We start from the raw sequence: 19,044 nt of genomic DNA on the forward strand, positions 1-19,044 counted from the left end.
TCCCCCATTGTCGCCTCTCAGCTCCTGAGTGTCTGCTGCTCCTCACTGTCCCCTCTCAGTTCCTGTACTTCTACTGTCCCTCACAGTCCACTCTCCGTGCCTGTGTCTCTGCTGTCCCCCACGGTCCACTCTCAGCTTCTGTGTCTCTGCTGTCTCCCACTTTCCACGCTCAGCTCCTGTGACTCTGCTGCCCCACACAGTCCAGGCTCTACTCCTGTGTCCCTAATCCCCCTCACTGTCCCTTCTCAGCTTGTGCACTTCTGCTGTCCCTCACTATCTCCTCCATGCTGTCCCTCACTGTCCACCCTCAGCTCCTGCACTTCCTTTGTTCTTCACAGTCTCCCTTCAGTTCCCACACATCTGCTGTTCCCCATTGCCCTCTCTCAGATGATGTGTTTCTGCTGTCCTTCACTATCCCTTCTCATCAATTTCACTATGCCTGTCCACTCCATCATTGTTCCTGCTGCCCCTCACCGTACCCTCTTAGCTCCTGTGCCCCAGCCATCCCTCTCTGTCTCCTATCAGTTCCCACACATCTATTGTCCCTTCTAGGGTAACGCATTTCTGCTGTCCCCTACTATCCCCTTTCAGCGCCTTCACTGTCCCATCTCAAATCCTAAGTCTCTGCTGTCCCTTACAGTTCCCCTGAGTTCCATTACAGTCCATACTCCACTATTCCACCGTTCCATCTCACCTCCTTTGTCTTGGCTTCCCCTCACAAGCTACTTCAGTCTCCTGTCAGCTCCTACATCTCTGCTCTACCTCACTGTCCCATCCCATCTCTTGTCTCTGCTCTCCTTCACTGTCCCCTCACAACCACATTACAGTCCCTTCTCAGCTCCCACATCTCTGCTGTCCCTCACAATTTCCTGCGTCTGTTCTCCTTCACCGTCCCAGCTCAGCTTCAATATCTCTGCTCTCCTTGGCTCTTCCGAGTCATCTTCTGTGTCCCTGCGCTCCTCCACTTTTCTAAATCAGCTCTGCTATCACAGCTCTACTGCCATCTTGCCCAGGAGACCAACTTTCAACACCTGTTAAAGTATTTTATTGAATGTATGAATCATATTCTCTTTGCATTGCTTTGTGTCAAATCCCTGGGGTTCCTGCCAGTCCCTCTGCGTTCTTATTAAAAACTGACCACAAGTGTGGCCAATTTTCTGGCTGTGCTGGGAACTCAGCCTGCTCTCCTAAAATGGTCAGACTTCTGCTAAAATCCCCCCCCCCCTTTTCCTGCATAGCCATTCACTGGGAAGACCAATGTGTAGCTGCTATGCAGCTGAGAAAAGATGTTATGTGATCACTAATAAGAAATGGGGAAAAAATATATTTATAATGGGTTTTTTTAGATGTATACACAAAAGTTTTGCCCTTTTTTTTTTTTAAACTGAATGGGTTGTTTTACAAGATGAATGTTGACATATACTTTAAAGGCTCAAGGTTTTTTACTTTAATACAAATGCATCTGGTTCCAACGATGTTCATGGGATAAGGGGCTCTCCAGGGTCTCTCTCTCTCCTTATTGGCTCACACACCAGCGGGAGCCATTGGTTCCTTTTGCTGTCAATCACAGCCAGTGAGCCAATGAGGAGAAAGCAGGAGGTGTGTGTGAATGGACAATGTCTATTCACAGGAGCGCAGCTCTGGAGTGTTCCTGCTCGAGTGCCTCTACAGCAAAAGGCTTGCTATTCGTGGCACTCGGCCAAGGGGGAGGTGGAGGAGCCAGGACCGCAGTTGGGGGACCCAAAAAGAACAGGATCAGGGTTGCTCTGTGCAAAACCAATGCACAGAGCAGGTAAGTATTACATGTTTGCCATTCAAAGAAAAATTCTTGCCTTTGGAAACCCTTAAATTTACAGGATGGAGAGCAAGCTTAGCTGCCAACAGACAGCAGCAGATGTTGCAGGCTGCAGGCCTATACTCTTTGCAAATTATTTTCAATTAAAGAGCAGTAAAAAAATAAAAATAAAAACTGACTTTTGTCCACCAGACAATGCTGCTGCCCCCTGTGCTCCTTCACCCAGAGAGGGGGGCTCTAATGCAGGTGGTGTGTTACTGGCCAGTTCACCAGGGGAAAATAGAGGGAAAAAGTGCCCAAAAAAGGAAAACAAATTCAGCCACATCTAATGATTGGTAAGGTGCAAATTTATGACATTTTCGTTTTTGGGTTTAATACCACTTTAACGTTTCATCTTTGTTTTAGATATACATTTGAAGTGATATTAAAGTCTTGGGGGGTTTTTTTGTTTAAAAATAACAAACATGTTATACTTACCTGCTCTGTGCTGTGGTTTTGCACAGAGCAGCCCAGATCCTCCTCTTCTCAGGTTCCTCGCCAACACTCCTGGCCCCTCCCTCCTGCCCCCACAGCAAGCAGCTTTCTATAGAGCACCTGAGCCGAGCTGCTGCTCTGTGTCCATTCAACCCCACCCCTTCATCAGCACATTGGATCACTGACTTTGATAAACAGCAGTGAGAGCCAATGGCCCTCTGCCGTGTCTCATCCAATCATGATGGCTGAGTCAGGGACCGCCGAGGCTCTCGTGCAACATCACTGGATTGAGATGGGGGTGAGTATTTGGGGGGCTGCTTCATACTGAAGGTTTTTTTATCTTAATGCATTAAGATAAAAAACCTTCTGCCTTTAGAACCACTTTAAGTCCCAGTTGACATATATGCGATGCGGGAACCATCACAATGCCAGTGCGTTTCCCGCAATGCATGTCACCTGCCGGCGGTTCACAATGACATCTGCGAACCACTGCGGGTGTCACTGCAAAGTTAATGACACCACCAGATCAGTTCGCAGATCGCAGTGCAAACTGCCAAATGGTGCAGGAATTGGATTGCATGGGTGTGAACAGACATTACAGACACAGCGGTGCGAATCACATGCGTCTAACATCGCACCAGTGTGAACCCAGCCTAAGTCGAAGACAATATTGGCCTACGCACCCAAAGGTCAGAGGGCACCCAGAATGGGAATTTTAGTCATAATAAAAAAAGGTACCCGTAGGACCCCTGGTGTTGCCTACACTTTCTTGAAATTTATTTTGTGCGATTCAGGGGAATGCGTCAGGTTGGCTTTAAGGCTGTACAATCGCTGAGAATATTTACTAAATCTTTCTGAAAACAGGAAAGGAGTGTGGGAGCCCTGTCCCATTATTAAACTGCCATGTTCCCATGCATGCAGGTGTACCCAGTCAATCCTCATTATTCACATCATAGGGCAGATCGGCGCCGCATATATTTTCATATAGCTTTAAACAGTGGCCTGATACAAAGCAAGCCAGCAGTCCCATGCTGCTAAATCTTTAATGGCAAAGAAAAAGGAATTCCTTAACATGTCGGCACTACTTAAGGCCGCAGCGTTTGATCAAAGCCTAGCGAGCCCACAAGGAAAATGTAAAATGACAGGGGGGGGCGGGTGGTGGGGGGCGTTAAACGCTAAAAGCCTGTTGTTTGTTTACAGCGAGCCCAGAACCAAATCTGGAACATGTGATGGCAGGACTGGTGTTCTAGAATGCTTCTGGTCCCGAAAAATTCTGGCAGAATCTGGGCCGGCTGTAAACTGTACAGAACAATTCATATTTTTCGGTTCATCAGCGCACTTTTTTGTTAGGCCGGGGGTTTTCAGCAGCCCATCAACATAGCTGACTAATCAGGTTTTTAATTGCTTTAATGACATGTCATTACCTTTCATTTCTGCACAGAGGGTATTGGACGGTACACGGTCTTCGGGGAGGGCCTGGGAATGTAGGTCATAGTCTTTCTGTAATATTCTTGGCTGCGTGAAGTAATCATTTGTGTCCCGTGGTTTGATCTCCCTCATTATCATGTGCAACTGAGCTGCGGCTTCTGCAAGAGACAATGAGCGCAGTCAGTGGGGAACGGTGAACCGCAAACAGCTTTGTCTCCCAGAGTTCATCGCTGTGCCCCCCTCACTGTTTTAGGTAACAGGACCCAAAACGTCTGAAGGCACGGCGGTTGTGCCGTTCGGCACAAAAAGGGAGCAGACACAAAATAGTCTCATACAGATCAACTGTTAACAGCTATGGAAATAAAAGGTCATGAGACAAAATGCATTAAAAAGGGAAGTACATTGAAAAAGAAGAACAAGGAGAAAAGCAACAAGTATTGCTGAAAACACAAAGAGAAAATTGGGATATTTAGACTTATCACATGCACACATTAATCATTGACACATACTTTGAAAAGCAAATCACATTTTTTTTTTTTTTTTTTTTTACATATAAAAAAAAAAAAGAAATGAGGAGGACAATGGGAGGGGGTTACAGTTCTCCATTTTGGATCCTGCCCTGAAATCCTTCTGCAGAGCTTCTGTCCCCCTAAACACTCTCTGGGGGGCGATTCTTAGACAAGTTGCCAATGTTTAGAGATGTGCTATAACCACTATTCATTTTGATGTCAAATTTCTATTTATTTTAGTCATCTGAACTGTTTAAGGGCTCTTTCACAGGGGGCGGATCAGTGATGATCCGCCCCGTGAACACCCGCTTGCTCAGCGGTGATCGCTCCGCCGATTCCCGCTGAGCAGGAAAATGACAGGACACTGTGCAGCGACGGACCTGTCAGAGCACCGCTCTCCCCTATGGGGGGATCGGATGATGACGGACCGTAGTGTCCGTCGTCACCCGATCCGATAACGGATAGAAAAGTAGGGTTTTCCTCAGTTACACTTTTCGGATTGGAGCGGGTCGGATGTCAGCGGACATGTCAGCGCTGACATCTGACGCTCCATAGGGATACATGTCCATTTTTCATCTGAAAACAGAAGGATGAAAAACGGACATACGGATCCCCCGTGTGAAAGAGCCCTTAGTCTTATTTTAGTCAACTAAAATCTCCAGTACATTTTAGTTGACTAAAATCAAATGGGTTTAGTTAAATTAAAATGCATTATTTAAGCATTTCTCTTGAACAGTGGTCTCCAAACTGCAGTCCTTTATCGGGCTCTTGGGGCACTATTCCTCCTACTGACACCAACAATGGGGCACCAGCCCCCCCACTGAGGCCAATGATGGGGCACCAGCCCCCCCACTGAGGCCAACGATGGGACACTAGCCCCCCCACTAAGGCCAACGATGGGACACTAGCCACCCCACTGAGGCCAACGATGGGACACCACCCCCCCCACTGAGGCCAACGATGGGGCACCAGCCCCCCCACTGAGGCCAACAATGGGGCACCAGCCCCCCCACTGAGGCCAACGATGGGGCACCAGCCCCCCCACTGAGGCCAACGATGGGGCACCAGCCCCCCAACTGAGGCCAAGGATGGGGCACCAGCCCTCCCACTGAGGCCAAGGATGGGGCACCAGCCCTCCCACTGAGGCCAACGATGGGGCACCAGCCCCCCCACTGAGGCCAACGATGGGGCACCAGCCCTCCCACTGAGGCCAACGATGGGGCACCAGCCCTCCCACTGAGGCCAACGATGGGGCACCAGCCCTCCCACTGAGGCCAACGATGGGGCACTAGCCCTCCCACTGAGGCCAACGATGGGGCACTAGCCCTCCCACTGAGGCCAACGATGGGACACCAGCCCCCCCACTGAGGCCAACGATGGGGCACCAGCCCTCCCACTGAGGCCAACGATGGGGCACCAGCCCTCCCACTGAGGCCAACGATGGGGCACTAGCCCTCCCACTGAGGCCAACGATGGGGCACTAGCCCTCCCACTGAGGCCAACGATGGGGCACTAGCCCTCCCACTATGGCCAACGATGGGGCACTAGCCCTCCCACTATGGCCAACGATGGGACACTAGCCCTCCCACTGAGGCCAACGATGGGACACTAGCCCTCCCACTGAGGCCAACGATGGGGCACTAGCCCTCCCACTGAGGCCAACGATGGGGCACTAGCCCTCCCACTGAGGCCAACGATGGGGCACTAGCCCTCCCACTGAGGCCAACGATGGGGCACTAGCCCTCCCACTGAGGCCAACGATGGGGCACTAGCCCTCCCACTGAGGCCAACGATGGGGCACTAGCCCTCCCACTGAGGCCAAGGATGGGGCACTAGCCCTCCCACTGAGGCCAACGATGGGGCACTAGCCCTCCCACTGAGGCCAACGATGGGGCACTAGCCCTCCCACTGAGGCCAACGATGGGGCACTAGCCCTCCCACTGAGGCCAACGATGGGGCACTAGCCCTCCCACTGAGGCCAACGATGGGGCACTAGCCCTCCCACTGAGGTCAACGATGGGGCACTAGCCCTCCCACTGAGGCCAACGATGGGGCACTAGCCCTCCCACTGAGGTCAACGATGGGGCACTAGCCCTCCCACTGAGGCCAACGATGGGGCACTAGCCCTCCCACTGAGGCCAACGATGGGGCACTAGCCCTCCCACTGAGGCCAACGATGGGGCACTAGCCCTCCCACTGAGGTCAACGATGGGGCACTAGCCCTCCCACTGAGGCCAACGATGGGGCACTAGCCCTCCCACTGAGGCCAACGATGGGGCACTAGCCCTCCCACTGAGGTCAACGATGGGGCACTAGCCCTCCCACTGAGGCCAACGATGGGGCACTAGCCCTCCCACTGAGGCCAACGATGGGGCACTAGCCCTCCCACTGAGGCCAACGATGGGGCACTAGCCCTCCCACTGAGGCCAACGATGGGGCACTAGCCCTCCCACAGAGGCCAACGATGGGGCACTAGCCCTCCCACTGAGGCCAACGATGGGGCACTATTCCTCCCACTGGCACATTGGTGGCCCCTTGTTTAGAAAAGTTTGGCGACCTCTGCTCTAGAATTTCCAAACTCATTATATACTCCTGGAGTAAAAATCGAATAACATATTATTTATGGTATTAAGGTTTGAACATGTACTACAGACACAGATTTAGCCGTTGTGATATATAACCAGTGTTAATTTTAACGTCAAATTTCAATTTAGTTTTAGTTATAGTTTGACTAAAATGCCATTTTAGTTTTAGTCATATTTTTAGTCGAATAAAATAGTGTTAATTTCATCAGCAAAAATATTTTCATTGATGAAATGAACACTAGCTATAACACAGTTGCGTACTGTCTGTGATACTTTATTTTCACTAATTCCCCTTTCACATGAGAGGTCCAATCGGGTCCGGCTTTCAGTTTTACAGTCGGACCCTCCATACTCCTCTATGGGCAGTTGGATGTAAACTAATTTGTGCCCGTTTACAGGTCCATTACAAAAAAAAAAAAAAAAAAACAGAAGGGGATCCATTACCCTTCGCCTGGCCAGATCGAAGGGCCATTGGGTGTAAACGGACAGCCGATGCCTTTACATCCAGCTGCCCATAAACCAGAGTGGGCTGTCTGTGTCCGCACTGCATAAGTGGAGCAGACATAGACCTGTCTGGCCACTCCACTCAGCTCAATAGAGGATCAGTGGACGCATCCCATGCTGAGCAAAACTAGCTCCGGCCTGTGTAAAAGGGGCCTAACTGTTACATAGTAAGGATAAGGTTTCTGGATATACCCCCTTCTTCTAAGGTCTAAACCAGGGGACTCCAAACTTTCTAAACATACAGCCAGTTTACCGTCCTTTAGGTTTTTGGGGGGCCGGAGTGTGACTGGTCAGAAAAGAGATCGCCCCAGCGTCAGAGGTCAGTGGGAAAAAAATTAATTAAATAAAAAAACATAACTCCTATGGTGAGCATTGTTAAGAATAATGCCCCATCATTGGTATTAGTGGGAGAAATAAGGCCCCATCATTGATGTCAGTGGGAAGAATAGCGCTCCATTGAGAGGAATTATGTCCCGTCATTAGTGGAAAAAGGTCAAATAATAACCCCACTGTTTGTGTCAGCAGACAGGACAGTGCCTCATTGTTGGGGTCAGTGGGACAAGGGCCAGATAAAGTCAAGCATAGGGCCACATCTGGACCCAAGCCGCAGTTTGGAGTCCACTGGTCTAAACAATATTGATAACCAAGGTATTAGCAAAACTCATCATACCTTGTGCAACATACTGCTTGAACCTTAGGAAAAGGAGTAGGCCCCAAAAGCTTGTCTTAAAAATTTGAAGATTTAGTGCAAAAAAAGTATCATGGACAGTACACAACAACTGTGTTGCTAGTGCATTAATATGGCTACAATCACCTTACACATGAGATATGCTATCAAACTGTTGGCTCATGAACCATTTCCTAAGATTATATTTCTTACTTGAACTGCACATGTATCCTTGAAATGTAGACTTTTTGCCAAGAAATGCATTGAATTAAAATCACAATATGCATGATGATCTATGATACTTAGCATGTAACTGAGAGATTGCAATCTAAGATGCCTGATATGCAGCTATGAGGTTGCAACCGGGGTTTTCCCTTATGTTTTTAACACAAAGGATATATATATGCATGTCTTTTCTTTTTATATGTAAAAAATAAAAATGTACAGATAGATATTTACACACACACATACAGTACATACACACAAAAAGGGGAGCAGCACACTGTCTAGGATAGAAACTGTATTAACCACTTCTCATCCGAGCCAATTCTGGCACTTCGCTCCTACATGTAAAAATCTAATTTTTTTTTCTAGAAAATAACTCAGAACCCCCAAACATTATATATGTTTTATAGCTATATATATCTATATATATATATATAGATATATATAGATAGATTTTTTTTTTCTTTTTAGCAGAGACCCTAGGGAATATAATGGTGGCCATTGCAACTTTTTATGTCACAGGGTATTTGTGCAGCGATTTTTCAAACGCATTTTTTGGGGGGAAAAAAGTTTGATAAATAAAAAATAAAATAAAAAAAAAAAACAGTAAAGTTAGCCCAATTTTTTGTATAATGTGAAAGATGATGTTACGGAAAGTAAATAGATACCGAACATGTCACGCTTTAAAATGATGCACACTCATGGAATGGCGCCAAAATACTTAAAAATCTCTTTAAAATTGCTTTTTAAATTTTTTACAGGTTACCGACTTAAAGTTACAGAGGAGGTCCGCGGCAATACCTCACATGTGTGGTTTGAACGCAGTTTACATATGTGGGCACGACTTACGTATGCGTTCGCTTCTGTGTGCGAGCACTGCCATCTGTGAACTAAACTGGGGGTGTCATTAACTTTGTTAATGACACCCGCAGCGGTTCGCCTAAGGCAGTGTGAACTGTCTGCAGGAGAGGAGCGATGCCGGAACAGGCGCTGGAATCGCACTGGTTCCAGCATCGCACTAGTGTGAACCCAGGGTGAATGTGCAACTTTCACAAAATAATCACTGCATTTTAAAACATATTTATATGAACCATTTCCTAGCATCCCTTCACACTATATATACTTATCACTACCTGAGCATAAGAAAGACTTACCTGATTCGGTATCCATTGGCATCAGACCTTCTGGAGAAGAACTGTGGACAACAGGCGAGACGATGGCAGAGAGGCGGTAAGACAATGTAATCAGCTGAAATAGCAACTTTCTCCAATCCTCAACTGCCAGGAGACTCCTGAGGACAATCACAGACATTTTCATCAATAACTTCAGCATATCATAATGATATAAAGAGAAGTGACAAATAAAAGCAGCAGAAATGTGAAAACGCAAAACAACCAAGAAACAAATAACTTTACCCTATATAAGATAAAATTAGAGCCAGATTCACACTGCTGCAGTTCAATTTTGATCTAATTTTCAGTGCGATTATGTGATGCAACTTGGATGTGTTTTATTCTATGGGGCCAAATTCGTGCAGGAATCACACCAAAGTAGTACAGGAACCTTTTTCAAAATCGCATCATGCTGAGTTGAAATAATGTGAAAGGGTACCATTGAAAACAATGTAATCTGCATTGTCATGTGATTCTGTATCGCATCTGAAATCACATGGTGAACTGAGCATAAAATGCAAACCAATCATTTGCAAACATGGTTACAACAACAGTCTACTTTTGTAATTCAGTCTTTTTTCAATATGTAGCCTCAAAGACTTTTTTAAAATGGTCAAATGTCACGTTCATGCAGATTGGCAACCTGGAGGTGCTCTGTATATTGTAAGAGTACAGACATCCTCCAGAAACCTTATGCATTGCGTTTGTGAGATTGGATCGGTGCTTTTCCCAGAAGTCAGCACAGATCTACAATTCCAGCTAGATTCATCCACATGCAACAGAAGTTTCATTTTCAGGAAAGTTCTTTCAGAGTCTAATCTCACCCTTAAGCCTGGCACACACGATGAGATCATCAGACGAATGATCATCCATTTTTTATTTTTTTTCCTTTTGCATACTAGTCTCCTTATTAAAAAAGAAGGTTACTAAAGTTACCAAAACTCTCGTATGACCAGTGGCAGCTGGTGCTCAATATTTTTTTTTGGGGGGGGGGGGGGGCAAACCAACACAGACACATTTCTTCCCCCCCGCACGGGAGAGGCGACCGGGAAGCCAGACAACACCCCACCCCCCCCCCCATGGGGGAGACGGACAAGAAGGAGGCTATCAGAGTCCACCTTACCATCCCCCTGATGAAGACACGTGATCCCTGTGTCGAACACGCATAGGGGAGGGGCCAGGACGGAGTGAGCAGCACAAAGTCTATACAGGAGACGCATACCATATGCCATACCTACTTTTTTATTGTTATTTCGGAGGCCGATTATAGAGCGGTGCACTTACGCACCAAGATTATGTGAGCACCCCATTGTGGGAAGTGTAATTCATTCAATAAATTTACCCAACAATATTACACCATGCCGTTTCTCTCTTGTTTATACCTATGGAGCTGCATTGAACCAAGCTGGAGATTAACGTCTGATAATCAGTACTAAGCCCGGGGGTGGCTCCAAAGCGTGGTTTGACTCAGTGTAGCAGCTGGATCACACGCTCTGAGGTGAGCACAGGGGGGGCACCGGAGCATGGTTTGCAGCACCAAGGATTTATGAGCATGTTGGATAACACCACTTATGGACACTGTTTATACGCACTTATTTGATGTTGTTTTATGGGACTTTTCACCAATCGCTTTATGATCATTTACCAGGATTATCCATTATGGTCATTATGGAGCACTAAGCACTTTTGCATTTGTTTATGCGCTTTAATATTTGGCAATATAGATTATATATATTTTTTTTATGCACACTGCACTTTGGTTTATATAAATTCACTTTAACTGATTTATATTTATTCACTTATATACAAGATTTGATTTTGTATTATTAACTTATTGATAATTTATTGATAGAGAAAGGGTCCATTTGTATACATCTTACACTCTAGAGATAATACAGTGATATAGTTTACTCTAGCGCAGTGCATATTTTCCATCTACACCTTACCTTAGGAGGCAGATGACGGGGATCCGGGGTAGGGCTGCTGCTCCTCATTCCGGGGCCGTTGCTTCTCCTCCCGGCCGAACAGGAAGTGCTACGACTACCTGGCCAATCGAGACTCACTTCCTGATTGGCCGGGAGGAGAATCAGGAAGACAATAAGGAATATTAATTTGCTATTGCCACACAGTGCTCTACGCCCCGAGCCAACCCTTTTTGTAAGTCAATTAGAGCCTCGGGCTCTAATCATGTGATTCAAAAAAAAAAAAAAAAAAAAACAACATTCACATACATGCGTCCGGCACCCTGCATGTAGATTAGGGGCCAGGCGCATGGATTAGGGGGGTGGTGCCCCTGCGCCCCTTATGGACGGGCCGCCTCTGCGTATGACAGAATAAAAATTTGGAAGTGATGTAATGTGTTATATTGCATGTGTATTGTCGGATGAAAACTGTACTTAATAAAAACGAAAATTGCACAATCTGGTATCATACGAGAAAAAATTTCGTGCTTGTCCAATTTGATAATTTCACACGACCTGTCCTGATTGGCTCTCGAAAGCTGTATAATAAAAGATCAGATTATTGTACGGTCGCTTTGAAAGCGGCATTTTTCGTACAATTTTCTGATCGTGTGAACTAGGCATAAAGGGGTGCGGATACTGCAGATTTTCTAATTACAAATGCTGAGCCTGTTTGGGCTGTTACAATAAAAGAAGATTATACCATTTACAGAACAAAAAGTTGGAGAATGGACATGGTAAGGCAAAATGTGGGGGAGATTTACTAAAACTGGAGCACACAAAATTTGGTGCAGCTGTAGCCAATCAGACTCCAGGTTTTATTGTAATACGAATACGGTGTGGGAAATGCACAGGATTCGCTGCGTTTCCCGCATCGCATCAGTGAGAACCTAAGGCTCAAGGTAAACAAGTCATTTTAGGTGTAGATCTGGTTTAGTAATGTCACTTACCCCACAGACAACTGCTCCAACGCCCCGATGATACAGTGCACCCGGCCATACAAAGGAAACGAGGAAGCTGCTTCCAGCAAGGAACTCTCTGCTTGTACAATTTCACGCTCAAGGATGTCCATCAACACTCTGACCACTAAAAAAAAAACGTATATCATACACAAGACTGTAACATTAATTTTACCGCAATAAACATTCAGCATCATTCATCAATTGTTTTCATTTAGGGTAAATGTATAGCCAGAAATGTTCTTTCTACTTTTAGGCAGAGTAGCGAAGGGTTAAAATTCCAATCGGGTTTTTTTTTTTTTAGGTCTGTCTCGCCGTCTAGATTTTTCTTCACTTCCTGTCTTGGAGGCACAACAGGAAGTGAGAGGAATTCCCAACTGCGGAAAATTCACAGTCACCAGAACATTTGTCCCCCCCCCCATGGAAGATTTTCCCTCAAAAACTTGCCTTCGTGACAACTATAAAATGTAAGATATTCCACTTACTTAACCATTTGCTTACTGAGCACTTAAACCCCCTTCCTGTCCAGACCAATTTTCAGCTTTCAGCGCTGATGCACTTTGAATGACAATTGCGCGGTCATACAACACTGTACCCAAATGAAATTTTGATCATTTTTTCCCCACAAATAGAGCTTTCTTTTGGTGGTATTTAATCACCTCTGCGTTTTTTTTTTTGTAAAAAAAAATTTTAAAATACCGAATTTTTACATTTTTTTTTTTTAATATTTTGTTATAAAATTTTGCAAACAGGTAATTTTTCTCCTTCATTGATGTACGCTGATGAGGCGGCACTGATGGACACCGATAGGTTGCAGTGATGGGCACTTATGGGTGGCAATAATGGGCACTGATCGGTTACACTGACAGGCAGCACTGCTAGGTGGCACTGATTGGCACCACTGGTGGGCATTGATAGGTGGCATTGGCTGACAGCTGATCACATGGTAAGGGGCCGGGATCGGCCCCTTACTCGGATCTGTGATCACTCGAGTCTCAGTGACTCAGTGATCACAGCGCATGCCCTGTAGGGGGCACGCGGGGCGCGGGCACAGGGGAGGCCGTCATATGACGGCCTCCCAGAAATTCAGGTCTGCGCTGTGGCCGTCATTCGGCTATAGCACGGATGCCAAGAGGTTAAACCAGCTGTAAACCATTCGAATTTTGTTTGAAATTTTTTAGTTTTAGAATGGTTGTTCGATTTTTCAAAGGTTGGAGGGGACAAAAATCGATGATCGTTTTAAACTGTAGTGACAAGAAAGTTCTTAGGGGCAGGATGGATCATTGTTCTCAGATTTCAAAATTCTTAAGCCTGGTACACACGATCATTTTTTTTTTTGTTTTCATAAATAAAAAATAGGAGGAGATCGATATTAGTAAATTTTGTATTTTTACAGGGGGACTGCCCTCCCCCCCAATACACTGGTAAGCAGTGATCAGCATGCCCTTTCGATAGAAGCCGGCCATTTGGCAGGTTCCTGTCGGACAGGCTGGTGTACGATACCGGCCAAAATTCTGCCTGCGTGGCTTAAAGTTTAAAGCTGTGAATGTGGTTTTTGTTTTTTTTTTTTGGGGGGGGGGGGGGGGGGGATTTTACTTATTGCAAGGCTGGCCATTGATGAATCGTATAGAATAAAGTCCCAATCAACATGATGCAAAATTTCCAGAACATGGAATCCAACCGATGCGATTTTCACATACACAAATTGCTGTTAAAGTCCTCCACCGAGAGCAAAGAACACACCACCAACCCTCAGGCTGTATTCACACCTGAGCGTTTTCACTTAAAGCGGAAGTAAACCCAATCCAAAAAAGTTTAATTTCCGGCACGTACCAGAAATGTAACACTCCCATTGGTTGTGCTCTCAACCAAACTGTGAAACCATCCAATGGCTGGTGTCATAACTGATCACATGTGCAGCATCATGGCAGTTGTAGATTAAACAGAGGCCAAGATGGCAGCTTCCTTGGCTGAAAACGATAGGGGGGTTTACTTACACTTTAATAAAACGCTAGTGAAACGCCCGAAAAAACGCCAAACTAGCAAAATTCCATTCATTTCAGTGGCACCTGTTCACATCTGAGCATTTTGTAACCTGAAGCAAAACGCCTGAAAAACGCCCTGGGCTCAAAAAAGAACATGAGCTTCTTTGATTACAGGCGTTTTTCTGCCTTTTACATTTTACATTGGTAACCTAAACAAAATCGCGGCAAAAACGTGGTAAAAAAAACGCAATGTCTGCAGCCTACTTGGTATATGGAACTTCAGATCATGAGTTAAGGGTTAAAAGAAACTTCATTGCGTAGTATTACTGATAATCAAATTTATTTAAAAGGTTTACCAGAAAACTCACAAACATTAACCACTTCAATAAAGGGCCCAGGACAATATTCTGCTTTCAGCGCTGTCACACTTTGAATGACAATTGCGCGGTCATACAACACTGTACCCAAATTAAATTTTTATCATTTTCCTCCCACAAATAGAGATTTCTTTTGGTGGTATTTGATTACCCCTGGGGTTTTTATTATTTGCTAAAGAAACTAAAAAAGACCGAAATTTTTGAAAAAAAATAAAAAGTTTTTCTTTGTTTCTGTTATAAAATGTTGTTTTCTCCTTCACTGACGGGCACTCCTGAGGAAAATTTGTATTAACACGCGTTTTTTATCCTTAATGTTTGTGAGTATTCTGCTAAACGTTTTAAATAAATTTGATTAACGGTAATACTACGCAATGAAGTTTCTTTTTAACCCTCAACTCCTCATGATCTAAAGTTCTGTTGTGGAGTTCCATATACCAAGTGGGCTGCAGACATCTGATATCCCTGTGGATGTGGTTCTCTGGAGCAGAGATCATTGAGCTTGTTTGACTGCTGGTGAGGGTAAGGGTTGGTGGTGTGTTCTTTGATCTCAGTGGAGGACTTTACCAGCACTTTGTGTATGTGAAAATCACACCGGCTGGATTCTATATTGTTGAAATTTATGTTAGCTGCTTTCTTTAAAATATACTGAAGTTTATACTGTTGTGAGCGCAGGAGGAGGTTTGATTTATCATGGATAAATTGTTTTTCTTTTCATTTAGCCAGCGGGTTGAAAAAAAAAAAAAAAAAAAAAACACAAATGGAAACACAAATTCCAGCCACACAAATTGAGGTGAATAGAAGAATGTTCCCCGCTGACACATTGGGGTTGATTTACTAAAACAGAAGCACTTAGAATCTGGTGCAGCTGTGCATGGTAGCCAAAAGTTTGTTCAATCAAACTCAAACAATAAAACCTGGAAGCTGATTGGTTTCTATGCAGAGCTGCACCAGATTTTGCACTCTCCCCCATTGTATTCTGACAGCAGGGGTGCCTCCATTGGCTACTCGTTCAACTTCTTTTGAGCGGGAGTGTTCACAAATGGATCGAAATTCAGCCAGCCCCCGCTTAACCGGTAAAATTTTGATCCATTTATGGTCAGCTCAAACTGTATATTCTAGGCACAAAAGAAACCCATTTAATACATCTGGGATTCAATGCAAGTAGCAGGTCTAAAAGAAATTCTAAGGGCCTTGGAACTGAATTATTTAAAGGGGAAGTACAGCCAAAACTCATTTGGCTGTACTTCTCCAATGGATCACAGGAGTGCAGTTTGTTCTGCACTCCTTTGACCCGTTTTCAGCAGACTCAAGCTTACTTCACACGCCACAGAGCCGGTCCAGGTTGGGGAAAGATCGCGACCATATGGTCCAGGTCTACCCAGATACCTGGACAGGCACCCGACTCAGCCTCTCAGCGAGCCGCTGAGACCCTGAGCCAGCCGCTTCCACCCCTTTCACAGCCCAGTGCTCCAGTGAGCGCGGGGAGGCAGAGCAGAGAGCCAGAGACTGACAGTCACCAGCTCTCTGCTCCATCCACCTAGGCAAGTATGATTTCTCCAACAAATTCCAAACTTCTTCTAACTCAATAAAAGGTATGACAGAATGCACTTATGAATTTCCATATGAAGGTTTGAATTAAATTACACTGGTGCATAGCTAGCTTGGCAAAGGTCACCAGAGAAGATAGAGGGATGAAGCTCTCCTGCGGAGACAGAAATAAAAACTCAGAGCAGCCTTTCTCAACCTTTTCAACACAGAGAAACCCTTGATATACAGAGGATTTACATTGTGCCAACAGTTTGCTCAGCACTTTACAAAATTAAGGCAGACAATACAGTTACAATACAATATCGGTACAAGAGGAATTAGAGGGCCCTGCTCATTAGAGCTTACAATCTAAGAGAGAGGGTCAAGTAATACAAAAAGGTAATAACTGTGGGGGATGCGCTGAAGAAAGTAAAAAAAAAAAAGTGGTGTATTAGTTAGAAGCAGGATAGGCTTCTTTAAAGAGAAGGGTTTTTAAGGACCGTCTAAACATTAGATAGTCGGACAGATTGGGGTAGGGAGTTCCAAAGGATGGGAGAAGCTCTGGGGAAATCCTGGGGGCGAGCATGAGAGGATGTGACAAGGGAGCTAGAGAACAGGAGGTCTTGGGAGGACCGAACAGGACGGTTTGGTTGATATTTTGATACTAGGTTAGCGATGTAGCTGGGGGCAGAGTTGTGGATGGCTTTGTAAGTTGTTAGTGCTTTGAATTTTATTCATTGGGGGAGTAGAAGCCAGTGATGGGATTGGCAGAGAGGGGTGCTAGACACCAAACAGTTGGTAAGGTGGGTGAGACTGGCAGCAGCATTCATGGTGGACTGATGGAGGGTTAGCCTTTGTAAAGGTATTCCAATGAAGAATAACTTTATGATCTCAGGGAACCCCTGCTAAAAATGACTCATGATACATTAGTGTGATGGACAATGGGAAGAATGCTCCTTACATTTGTGGTCATTGGGAAGAATTACCCTCTTACAGATAGTTGAAAAGATGAATGGTGTCAGTGGGAACTTATCCGAGAGGCAGAAATAACTCATTGCTCAAGAAACCCCTAGCAACCTCTAGAGAAACCCCACATTACAGAGTCCAACCCACTTCCATTCCATCCAAAACTAAAAAAAAAAAAAAAAAAAATTGTGCCTTCACCTACACTTCAAATCACAGTTGAACACATTCTTCCTTAGACTCCTCATACGGACAGTGCGTGGACTGGAAAGACCTAAAACCTTTACTCGTGTTTCATAAAAAAAAAAAAAACCCAAATACACTTTTGGCAGAAATGCCAGCACTAAAATGATAAAGCAAAACAAAAATGTTTCTTTTACAGCGCTGCTTTATTTGGCCAAGAATTTGTCTGGTCCAAAATCGGGCCAAAACATTAACTCAAACTTCCAGAAAGACTCCTACATGAACTAGAGTGATGAAAGACAAGAAAAACAGCACCCGCTTCTGTAACTGGTATGAAATTGTGTCCCCACAATGCACACTTCAGCCTCTCAAAGATAAATACTACTTTGACACCCCCAAAGTATTTTTTTTTTAAATTCCCTCAGGCTTTTATTATTTTATTTCTTATAGGACTCTGTATGTAGAACATTTCCACATTCTGGTGTTTTGTGAGAAGAACTTTCTTCAGATTTCCATGCATGCAGGGCTTCTCTCTTCCGGTTCCTCTGAACTGCACGATGCAGAAAACGGCTGTAACAATTAGGGGTTACAGCGGCCATCTTTGGTGCACACTGGAAAAACTGTGTGTACACAGAAAATGTAAGTAGTTGTAAAAGGTCAAGGTTTCTTTTTAACTTTATGCATGAAGGTAAAAAACCTTTTCCGTGCAGTAGCCTCCCCAGCAACCCCCTAAAACCTACCTGAGATCCACCTCGATCCAGCAATGTGCACAAGAGCAGTGGTTCTCCCAAGTCTCTTCCTACTTATTGGCGGAGACTGCAGCTTAAGCCATTGGCTCCGGCTACTGTCAGTCACAATCAGTGAGCAAATGAGGAGAAAGCGCGGAGGGGCCAAGCTACGTTCCGTGTGTGAATGGACACACATAGCAGTGGCTCAGGAGCGAGCCTGCTCAGGTGCACCCACTGCATGCTGCTTGCTATGGGGGCACTTGGCAGGAAGGAGGGTCCAGGAGTCCAGCGGGGGACCTGAAAAGAGGCGGATTGGGACTGCTCTGTGCAAAACCACAAACATGTTATACTTCCCTCCTCTGTGCAGTGGTCTTGCACAGGGCAGCCCCGATCCTCCTCTTCTCGGGTCCCTCTTCTCTGCTCCTGGCCCCTCCTTCCCGTTGAGTGCCCCCACAGAAAGCAGCTTGGGGTGTCATGACCTGAGGGTCCAAGAGCTGGACAATAGGGTTCAATATTTTCCTAGGAGAGAATTGGAAAATAATTCTAGCTTGAGCTTGGTGCATGATTAGACCCTGATACTCCAGACAGTGGAGTTGATTTACTAAAACTGGAGAGTGCAAAATCTGGCACAGCCGTGCATGGTAGCCAATCAGCTTCTAACTTCAGCTTGTTCACTTAGGCCTTGACAAAATAAAAAAAAAACTGGAAGCTGATTGGTTTCTATGCATAGTTGCACCAGATTTTGCACTCTTCAAGTTTAGTAAATCAACCCCAATGTGCGGGCTGGAAAGCAGATTTTGGAAAGTTGATCATCTAGCCAGAGGTTTATAGGAACAGGCTGGTTATTTGGATGTCGGCAGTTAGGGTCTGGGTTGAAGAGTCCTCCAAGTAATCTGTGACCTGAAAGATCTGGGTTGGAAGAAAAGCCAGAAGTGGGGCAAGAACTTTTGTGAATAATTGGGGTGCATATAAGAGTCTGAATGGCATTGCTACAAATTGGAA

General features: G+C 45.3%; 1 protein-coding gene across 5 annotated transcripts in view; it reads right to left on the reverse strand.

The window, feature by feature from the left end:
- Positions 1-19,044, reverse strand: part of THADA (THADA armadillo repeat containing) — a 904,047-nt gene that overhangs the window by 797,719 nt on the left and 87,284 nt on the right. For all 5 annotated transcript variants that reach the window (XR_012244018.1, XM_073628459.1, XM_073628460.1 and 2 more), the window contains exons 18-20: positions 12,271-12,406; positions 9,342-9,478; positions 3,694-3,855 (exon numbers count right to left, since the gene is read on the reverse strand). Coding sequence is in view for 4 of the 5 variants with exons in the window: in XM_073628459.1 (XP_073484560.1) it covers positions 3,694-3,855; positions 9,342-9,478; positions 12,271-12,406 (435 nt within the window). In the remaining variant the exon portion in view is untranslated. The remainder of the gene's footprint in view (positions 1-3,693; positions 3,856-9,341; positions 9,479-12,270; positions 12,407-19,044) is intronic.

This window comes from Aquarana catesbeiana, linkage group LG04, assembly GCF_042186555.1.
Source record: "Aquarana catesbeiana isolate 2022-GZ linkage group LG04, ASM4218655v1, whole genome shotgun sequence".
Classification (NCBI taxonomy): Eukaryota; Metazoa; Chordata; class Amphibia; order Anura; family Ranidae; genus Aquarana; species Aquarana catesbeiana.